Source organism: Arachis hypogaea, chromosome 10, assembly GCF_003086295.3.
Source record: "Arachis hypogaea cultivar Tifrunner chromosome 10, arahy.Tifrunner.gnm2.J5K5, whole genome shotgun sequence".
Classification (NCBI taxonomy): domain Eukaryota; kingdom Viridiplantae; phylum Streptophyta; class Magnoliopsida; order Fabales; family Fabaceae; genus Arachis; species Arachis hypogaea.
The window spans coordinates 27,351,163-27,361,654 of NC_092045.1; the positions used below are offsets into that span (position 1 = coordinate 27,351,163).

The following is a 10,492-nucleotide window of genomic DNA, read 5'->3' on the forward strand; positions in this document are numbered from 1 at the left end:
ATTATTTTTTCTTTGACGAGAAAAGAGAAAAAAAATAGTACGTTTAATTTGTATTTTTATTTTTTGTTTTTTTAGTATTTTTTATTTTTAAAATTTTATGAAAGAGAAAAAAAAGTAATAAAATTATATTTTTTTATTTTTATCTTTTTTTTATTATAAAATTTTAAAAATAAAAAATATTAAAAATAAAAACAAAAAATACAAATCAAATACACTCTTATATTTTGGTCACTTGATATTTTGTTTAAGTATCTCCGTTATTTTATTTTGATTTTTTTTCATACACTAAAGTAGTATGTTTGTTTTATGTCGTTCTTCAGTACTTGATAAAAATCTGATTTTAAGTCCTTTCCATTAATAGTTTGGCGTTTTGAAACCGACTCATCGAAAGATTTTAGGGAGTAAGGTACTAAACCAAACTTTTTTTTACTTTTGAAAATAAAAAAATATATGGAGACAATGTGAATTATAAATATTGTAAACAATAAATATATCAAATATTCAATTTAATAGGTATGTAAATGATTATGTTAATTTTTAATTGTTTGATAATTATTCTTTTTAATTCTATTTACTCATGTACAGCTTTTTAGATATACAAATAATTATCTTAATATTAAATTTAAGAGATAATTTAAAATAAAATTTTTTACTTTTTAATTTTAAAACTCATTATTCACAAAAATTATTTTCGACTTAACAAAACTGAATTTTAAAATTATAACACAGCTTTTATGAGAAAAACTACTTTAACAAAATGAATAAATAATTGGACTAGAACTAAAAAAAAAATTATTTCTCACCGTTCACACATGAAAATCAAACAGGAAAATTACAAAACAAAGGAAAAACACATAAACATCATAGGAAGCTTCCTCTGATGGGTTGGTGTGACTCCTGCAACAATATCTTCCCCGTACATTCTAGTACAATGCAATTTATAAATGGTGTTCTTCTTTCTTAACCTCACTTTTCCTTCAAATATATGTTTTGCTTCCCATTCTGAATACTACTTATCTCATTGCATGAATTGTGATCAAATCTTCTGTTAAATTGTAGGTTAGAGGTTAGCTTCTAAAGTTTTCAAGTTATGTCTACTAATGGCCATCAAATTGAGCAGCAATATTCTACAAGGAATCTCTCAGATAGTTCTGGTAGGTAATTAACCATCTTTCTTCATCTCAGATAGTTCTCATAGATATCTTAATGTTTGTAGTACTTTGAATTACAATCCAACTTCAGTAATTTTCATTTGTTACTTAATTAGTACCTTTTTTATTTTTTATTTTTTAATTATGGTGGTCATCAATTGTAAGCTACTAAAACTTTTATCTTGTTCTTCTTTTGCTGGTTAATTAAGCTTTTAAATAACGTGTATATCTTAGATTCTTAGTTGTTATATGATAGGCTTTCTAGGAATTTCAACTTTCTTTCTTTCTTGCTTGTTACAGAATCTGGAAGCCATTATGAGCTAGAATCAAGATTTTACATGACATCCTGTACCGCCATAATCTTCGTCGCTTCGCTTGTGACCGTTGGAGTTCTGTTAATAACTTTGGTGGTTTCATTGACAATTATGTTGCAATCTTGTCAAAGTAAAAGCAGTGGAGTTATTAGGCTTCAGAATGTGAATGATTATTACATTTATTGCAAGATGCATTTTCTGCATGCTGAGCTTAATAACTTGGAAGGCAATTATCTTCCTAACATATGCAGAGACCTGGCTATAAATTATGTCAAAGAAGGACAATATGGAAGAGACATGGAGTTAGCTAGTTCTATGATTGATGATTACTTCAACAGTGTTAAGCCTTCAGATCATGGTTTGGATTCAGTCTTGATGGACATTGATAACATTTTTGCTATGAATCCTCATTCCTCCAATTTGTTTCATAGGTGATCTTCTGCCACTGGAAATTGTTTTCTTTTTTTTTTCCCTCCAATTGCGGCCGGATTGCTAGCCTTGGCCTACAGCAACCTGGTGTTGGTGGCTTGTTACAACAACCGATATTAGTTACTTATATGTACTAGGTACTCAAAGTTTGGTGTTTTCACTCTTGATATAGGTTTCAAAATGACAACATTAGCAACTGTATCAAAGAGGCTACGAATTTAAAGCTCAGGCTTTTGCTAAGATTATACCTTAATCTTCAAACTGCTGGATGGTCCATAATTTTGTTATCAAGAGAGTCTGAAACACAACGAAATAACACCATTAATCATCTTGTCTCAGCAGGGTTTAGAGGTTGGTCTGCCTTGTTAATGAGGTATAGTAATCATGTTCCTTTTACACATCATAGACAAGTACTAAAGAAAAATATCTTCCCTGTTACAAAATTTACTTATGTCTTACTCTTTCAACTAACATCAAACACACTACATTTTTTGCAGAAAAAAAGATGAAGTTTCTGCCAAGGAGAATGAGTACTTCTATAGGCAAAGGAATCTGATACAGAAGAAGGGCTTCCGCATAAAAAGCATCATAAGCAGCCATGTGGATGCTTTGAAATTTCTGGATAAAGGAATGCAAATCTTATTGCTTCCAAACCCTATGTGTCACAAGTTTTAGCAGCAATTGCGAAGCATACACAATTGACATTAGCACAAATCTAAGATTGATAGTTTTAGAACGAACAAATTGTAATTATCATTTATTAATTCTCTGAAACTAGTAGTTGTCTCTTTCAGTCTATTGTTACATATGTAAATGAAACCGAACCAGTGATCATAAGATCCATGGTACGATCAAAAGAAAGCCACATGAATTCATGAAGTATCTTGGGACAGTGCCACGTCCAAATACTCTCCCAAGAAAAAATCTCTATGCTAGGAATTTTTCATGCCTTACTATGAAAAACAAGAATATGCATGCATGAAGATTTCAGATGTTCACTATTAGAATTTAGACATTTACTAATACTTTTTATCTAACATTTTTTAAAATGTTAGCTATACTAATAAAATTATATTTTTAGTAACATTTGTAAAATAAATATTAAAAAATATAAGTTTTATTTTTTTAAAAAAAATAAAAATAAGATACAAACGTTACTAAAAGGATGTTCTCTTCATTTTCCCCCAGTTTCACACGTCTGAATGTCGTTCTCACTCCCACTCTCGAAGCCGTATTAAACCACCTCTCTCTCCTCCTCTTCGATCTGTCGCTCCGCCTCTTCGATCTCTCGTTCCGCCTCTTCGATCTCACAGTTCGTGAATCGAAACCACAATCCGGTGTTTTCACTCTCACAGTTCGTGAATCGAAACCACAATCCTCTCGCACCACCGTCTCCTCGCCTGCACCGCCGTCTTCTCGCCTGCACCATCGTCTTTTCGCCGGTTCTATCGTCTGCTCGTCCCACGGCCTGGTAAGTTCCAGTTCTCTTGTTTAGTTAGTTTTTTGCTCCTTCAATCTTCTTTAATCTTTACGTAATAATTAATTTGATGCATAATTGTTAGTTGATTTAAGTTTTTAATTGGTTATTTATTAGTTAGGTTTTCATTTACTGATCTCGAAACATGTTTATTTGCTTGTTAAGTTGTTAAAAATCATACATTATTAAGTTTTCATATCCTCTGTTTTCTAGTTACTTTTTCTTATTAAGTTTGAATTTTAATTTCTAATTTCTATTTTGTTTGATATTGCCAGTTGGAAAAACTCATATATTGATTCCAAATGAAATTGTTGTATAGAGTAATAATTAATTTGATAAAAAATAAGAAGATTTAAAAAATATTTTATGATAACAATTTTAGTTCAAATGAAATCAAACATGTTTGATTCTTTTCTCAATAGAACTTTACCTCTTTTCGTTGCAAATTTAACTTAAGTTCATGAACTTGACGTGTCAAGAAATGACATAACAGGAATCTTAGACCCTCTTTTGTTTCCTGATTCAAGTGATGATCCAAAAAGAGACCTAATTAGTATTAGAAATTGGAAAGCCTGGTAGATCTTTGGGTTGTTATCATCTACTTAGGACAAGCATATGCATTATTGAGTTGCACAGTGGAATAAAATATATAGTAGTAAGATTGATTTTGACTAGGGATTAATTTATGCAACTATTTCTAAGATTTTATAAATATTAATTGAGCTGTTCATAAGAATTCAGCCTAATATCCGAAGAATAAATTGGCAAAAGTTAATTTTTGGTGTTAAAAAAAAGTCAAAACAATAATTAGTCACTAGCATAATAGAAAGTTGATATCTTGACATAACACCAACTATTTTAGATTTTATATGTGTGAGCAAAAACATAGTTGATTCATGTAAAAAGTTATAGCTTTTAATATTGCATTGAATATGTCTCCGTGATGGATAAAAAAGCAATTAGAATTAACTGAGAAAACATGCATGGGGGAACTTGACTTTGGAAAAGGACCACATAAGAAATTGGCAAGAATGAATGGGAAGTATTATTATTTTTATTTCCTTTTTCATGCTACCTATCTTTTTTCTAATGCAGTTAGCAACAATCTCACCTGTCTTCTTTTTTAGAATATTTCTCTTTGGAAAGATATAAATTTGCGTTGGGATACAATTTTGTTTTTGGCTTCTTCCAAACATTTTTGTCGTATAAGTTATTTTTGTACTATAAAATTGTGAGTGTTGTGAAAGTAAGTGGAGTATGAAGCTTATTTCGTTTCTTAATTCTTCAATTATAATAATAATACGTTTTACTTAAGATTTGGTCGGTTAAATTTTTTATTTTTTAAAAAATTTGTTTTTAAAATATAACTTTTAAATATTTAAAATAAATTTAATTTTATTCTTCTAATTAATACCTCTTTTGTTCATATGTAACTTTTGTTCATTAGATATCTCTTTTGGTCATGGATGATGATTCATATGTAACTTTTGTTCATGGGATACAAGAGAATAGTCCATTGTTTAAATATACGACATTTTCACTTTTAGATAATTTATACCTCAGTTAATAAACTCTTTTTGCCTTGTAACTTACAATTCAATTTAGGTTGATGCCTATTTATAGCTACTATCATAGATGTCAAGTTAAAAATGGAAGCATTAGCAATTCTGTATCCTATGATCATACACATTTTCTTAGATTTGTATTTTCTGTAGATATCCATCATATTGTGGATCAAATATATGGCCCAGCAGTGCACTACCAGAACTCGAAGTGGGTATGGCCTGAATCTCGAACAGATTTTGCATTTATAGTCTTTGTTTTCTGATGCCTAGGTTTATAGGTTGATGTGTTCATATAAATTTTCCTTTCCCGTGATTTTATCTGAATGAATGCATAGATAATTTGAAGAATATGAGCTGTGTACATGCAGCAAGCAACTTATGTATTCTCATTTGTTTTTATTTATCTTTTGCAGGATTTTTTAATAGGTGTGTGACTCCCTTTAAATATACAGCAAATGTATTTTCTTTAGATAATTTCTTAATTTCTAAATAGTATTAAGTGGTGCTTATTTTATTTTATTTATCAAATTAAGTGGTTGTTATAATTCATTTGGTTCAAAACAAGGGTATTATGATTTTTCTAACTTGAGAGTCTACTAATTGTGTAAATTCAAAATAATTAAAGAAAAACGAGGAGGAACTGAAACTAAAAGCTCTTATTTACTACAATATTGGTTAATTAGTTCTGAATTCTGTTTAGGTTTTTTTTAAATGCTTTCTCTCACTTTCTAGTCTCTAGGTATTCTACATAATTAATAATTTTTATCAATCCTGTGATTCTGGTTTATAATAATTTAGGAACCAAGCAAGGCTACAGAAAAATTTAATGTACCTAGCAGCAATAGCTGATTCTCAATTCCATGAATTTCAGGTTATTAATTATTATCTATCACAGCGATATCGATTTTCTATATTCTGGTTGGTTTGCATGTGAAAATTTTCCTTTTTATTGGCTCTGTGTACTAAGTGTAAATCTCCTGGAACAAAATAATCTTTTGAAAAGGAAGTACTGTGCCAAGTTGTCAAACTTTATTGGATGGTGATTCCAAAATAAATATTTATGGATATGAGGAATTTCTTTTATTTATGATGTTGACAGGAATCAACAATTGAGATAGCATTCTGTTACCATTTTCATGCTCTGAGGTGGTGAGTTGCAGGTGCCTCCTATTTACATAAACATGGGAATTCCGTTAGTTTCTTCTACACTATTCCACTCCTCTTCTAACGGTGAGTTAATTTCCCTTTTTAGTTTTCATTTTTCTTACTCAACTTCCTTGAATACCATCTATTTATCTAACCAATACAATGCCTACCCAAGAATAATTTCCATTTTTCCCAATATTTTTTCTTGTAAAAACCACTATTTCCTGTCCTCAGACTTTGAAGCAATTGCAAAAGTTTTGATTTTGGAAAATGGGTGGATTTTCTTTCCCCAATATGATGTAAATTTCTTGCTGCCCACCATGTATTCGATAAAATGTGCACATGACTGAAAAGTTACAATATTTTCCTATATACTCCTGACTCCTTCTTAAAGTCAGAGATTAGTCAAATAATATGGAATTCTTAAACTCTAAGCTAACAATATTAAGCATAACCTCAGGATGAAGAGTCTTCTCTGTGTTCATTACTTTCTAATCATTTGGTCCATGGCCATGTTGCTTGTTCTGATGTGGTTTATTACTTGCAGGTGTTTTCACTAGCATGGAGTTTATCAGGACTGAGCTATCAGCTTCAAAATTGTATTCTCTTGGTCTCAAGGTGTTACATGATTATAGTTTTTAACTGAAATATTTATGACTTAATTTTGGTATGGCTTAATTTTCTGATATGTGTTGACCAACAAGCATGTCTGGGAGATTAACAACTCCTCAAAACTGGACTTAGAATGCTATGACTCTAAAACATTTAATGCTGGAAACTGAGTGGTACAACAATCACCCTGCTTTGTTTCTAATATATGCTTCCAAAGTGTATCTGAAGTTTTGCTTTGAAATTTACTTACTTTAGTCATAATGTTGTTTCTTGCAGGAAGATAAAACTATATCCCAAAGGAAATGGCCCTGGATTTGGCAGTCATCTTTCTTTATACTTAGCCTTATCTAACCCATCAACACTCTCTTCCGTTTCAAAAATATATGCACTAATAACATTACGCATACTTGACCAAAAGCAAGCCAAGCATCACTTTGAAAAAGGTAGAGTTTAGTTCACCTTTAAAACTGTATGAAATTTTCCTGATGCCAGGGACACAAATTGATAGTTCAATTAATATTTGACACTACTAAAAATTTTAATTCAATCCAATAACCTAAGTTCTCCTTTTCTCTACTTGTAATTTTAAAGTGTTACTGTTTGACTATGGTTTTTTAGTATGTCCAAGACCTACTTATTTGCCAGCTGTATTGAGATATTAACTCTCCAATATTAGTCCATGATTATTTTTCTTCAGGTTTTATTTCTGCCCACTATATGAGTTCTTATTGCTTTTTTTTATGTGTATCAGATGAACTTGGTTGACTGGTTTAAGGGAATGGTAATGAGTCGTCGCAATGATGAGCTAGTCAAGCAGATAAATACATTTTTCTAAGATTAGTATAAGAACTAAGTTTTTTATGTACATGGTATCACTTTTTCTTTTCTTTTTTATATGGAATGTTTATAGAGTTTAAGTGCTATAAGTATTTTTTTTCTTTTTCCATTTTATTTGCATCACGAAGCAAATTTGTACAATGATTATTGATTAATGAAACAGGCTATAAAAATTTTATTTTGTGAATTTGTGAATTTAATGAAATATTTCATGTTGTAGTAATTAATTTTAGTATATTTATATTATGTATAATATAAAATAAAAAATAAAAAATAGTATAATATAACTAAAAAAATGTTACTAAAGATCTTTTGTAACATTTTTTAAGTGTTACAAAAAATATTTATGGTAACATTTTTTGAAGTGTTACAAAAAAGATCTATGGTAACATTTTTCTAAGTGTTATATAAAATATCTATTGTAACATTTTTTAAGTGTTATAAAAAATATCTATGGTAATATTTTTCTAAGTGTTACAAAATATATCTATTGTAACATTTCTTTAAGTGTTACTAAGAAAGGTCTATTGTAACATTTTTCATAATATTACTATAGAAGATCTATTGTAACATTTTTATTAACTGTTATTAAATCTTTAGAAAAATGTTAGTAAAACTCTTTAGTAACATAGGATATATTTAACATTTGTTAAAATGTTACTAATATACATAACTAACATTTTAATATGATTTGGTAACGTTTTTTAAATGTTAGGAAAAATCAATTATATAGTAGTGGTTTCTCGTACCCAACTATGCATTATTCTAGAATTCTAATCATGGCCATGCTAATTATATTAAATAACAATATGAACAGGGTAAAAAAACTATTAATTAATTAATTGTCAACAAAAGATCAGAATTATCCTATACAGAAATCTATTATTATCTATTTAATATATAAAAAAAGAGCCACAAAACATTTACCCCCGTATCCTAACGTGTGTCCCCAATTCCGCCTCCATAAGCTCGACGCGTGGAAAGAAAGTTATTTCAATTTTGTGTTTTGCTCCTCATAAGCAAAAGCTTCTTACCTAGTGGAAGGTTATCGAAGGAGACATTTGTCCAATGAGTTAAAGGAAATGAATCTCGCAGCAATTCCAAAATCACTATCTAGAGAAAAAAAAATGAAAATGCTACTTTTTGATTGAATGGTTAGGATAAACAATGGATTAAGAACTTATTGTGTCTGATGGAAAAGACGAAAAAAAGAAGCAATTTTTTCTATAAATTCTAAGATATCTCTTTTATTCATTGTGTTTAGCACATGTTAGAGCATTAGTAATTTCAAAACGATGGGATTAATGATTGATACTTTGCTCTAATTGGTTGAGTGGACTTAATCCCAGATTCTTAATATGTTTTGTTCGATTGAAAAATTTAGTCTGTTGGTTTAAACAATGGCCTAATTTTGGCATTACTTCATGAAATTTAAAACCAGGTGAAGAACTTTTCTTATGATGTGGTCTTTATATACAGTTTTATTTTACCATAACTATTTTGTTTATTGAATCTTTCATCCCACCATCCCCAAAACTTTAAATACTTTCTGTCCTCCGTATGACTTTAACAAATACTTTTAATAAAAAGGTTGATCATGTTGCAGATATTAATACAACAAAATTGGCTTGGAATTTGTTGTTGGAATTGTTCGTGTATACGAGATTCCTAGCTTATGGAATCTCACAGATGTATGTAGCTTAGAGTTGGTACTCCAGGATGAAATGGTGGGTATTCTACTATTTATTTTAAGATATGATGATATTAATTTGTGAAGTTTATGCATGTTAATTTATGTGTATTTGTATCTCTGTCTGTTAAGAGTAATCGTATGCATTGCTCCATTCTAAAGGTAAATGTGGTGGTTTTTAAGACTGTTGTTCGTGAATTTAGAATTTAATCAATGAGAAATTTCATTGTTCAACCAATTTCGAAAGGTGTGAGGACAACTGCATACAAGTCCAAGTTGAGTTTTTACATGAAAACTTCTGTGAGTGCTCTCTCGAGTGAGACATTTCAACTGAATACTTTCTGATTCGTCTCTTTTTCGAAAATTGAAGCAATTGATGCTGCCAATCTAAACATCCTCCTAGGTAATATATTGATGAGATCATTGATAAAATAATTTATTCGATTATTTGGTTTTGTTATTTTATTTGTAGCTGATTTATTGTGTCTTTGTTGGTTTTTATCTCCACTGTGGTATAGATCACATTGATCACATTGTTGGAAAGGAAGATGCTAGACCAATGGTTATAAAATCAGGTCAAGAAAGTAAATTCATGGTACTATACTTGGAGGATCTTCAGTATGTCATTTTGCTGGCTTCATTGGTGTATTATTAAATGGTAGTTTCTGTTGTAGTTATTCTTATATGTTTTACAATACTATAGGAAAAACAAGATGAAGTGTACTGTATTTGGTGAAATGATCAGTAAGGTAACTCCATTTGTGAATAAGGATGATGGTGAGCCATTGATATTGGTCGCTCAACTCTTCAAGCTCAAATCAGTGCCTCAATGAGATTAATGTTCAAAATAGTCTTTATGCATCAAGAGTCTTCCTTAACCCTGACTTCTCTGATGTTGTTGAATTCAAAAATCGGTATGTAAACACTGAAATTAAGTTAATTTGGGAGTACTTTGTATATCTATTTAGGCAAATCTGTATAATAGTGATAATGATTTTTTATTTTTTGTATTACTTCGAGTTAGCCTACTAAAAAAAGGTGACATTGCCTCGCAACAAATTAATCATATAGAGACCCAACCTCAGTATTTAGTGAGTCATGAAATTTTGGGAGATGCCTTTTCAATCAATAAAATTGAAGAAGTTTTAAATATGACTTATGTTAGCTCATTTTCCACCTTTTTGTATTAATACTAAATTTGTTGCATTGTCTTTTAATGTTATCAAAATGAGAGTCCATGTTCTTGTAGGAAGGCTCCACTTGGGTTTTAG

At 29.9% G+C, this 10,492-nt stretch overlaps 1 protein-coding gene across 2 annotated transcripts; it reads left to right on the forward strand.

The window, feature by feature from the left end:
- Positions 1-890: 890 nt before the first annotated feature.
- LOC112715434 (uncharacterized protein At2g39920) lies at positions 891-2,687 on the forward strand. 2 transcript variants are annotated; one of them, XM_072204727.1, is made up of 4 exons: positions 891-1,158; positions 1,452-1,896; positions 2,067-2,267; positions 2,392-2,687. In XM_072204727.1, exons 1-4 carry the CDS (start codon positions 1,101-1,103, stop codon positions 2,567-2,569), a joined length of 882 nt encoding a protein of 293 aa, XP_072060828.1. In that variant the 5' UTR covers positions 891-1,100; the 3' UTR covers positions 2,570-2,687. The 2 variants fall into 2 exon arrangements, with proteins under 2 accessions (XP_072060828.1, XP_025622986.1); XM_025767201.2 differs by having other exon boundaries at positions 931-1,154.
- The last annotated feature ends 7,805 nt before the right edge of the window (positions 2,688-10,492 follow it).

What these genes read in the sequence shown, in the direction of transcription:
- LOC112715434 (XM_025767201.2), top strand. Translation starts at nt 1,091, where the DNA reads ATGTCTACTAATGGCCATCAAATTGAGCAGCAATATTCTACAAGGAAT. An exon ending in TCCTCCAATTTGTTTCATAG is followed by an intron (nt 1,897 to 2,066) that starts GTGATCTTCTGC and finishes CTCTTGATATAG; the next exon opens with GTTTCAAAATGACAACATTA. An exon ending in TGGTCTGCCTTGTTAATGAG is followed by an intron (nt 2,268 to 2,391) that starts GTATAGTAATCA and finishes CATTTTTTGCAG; the next exon opens with AAAAAAAGATGAAGTTTCTG.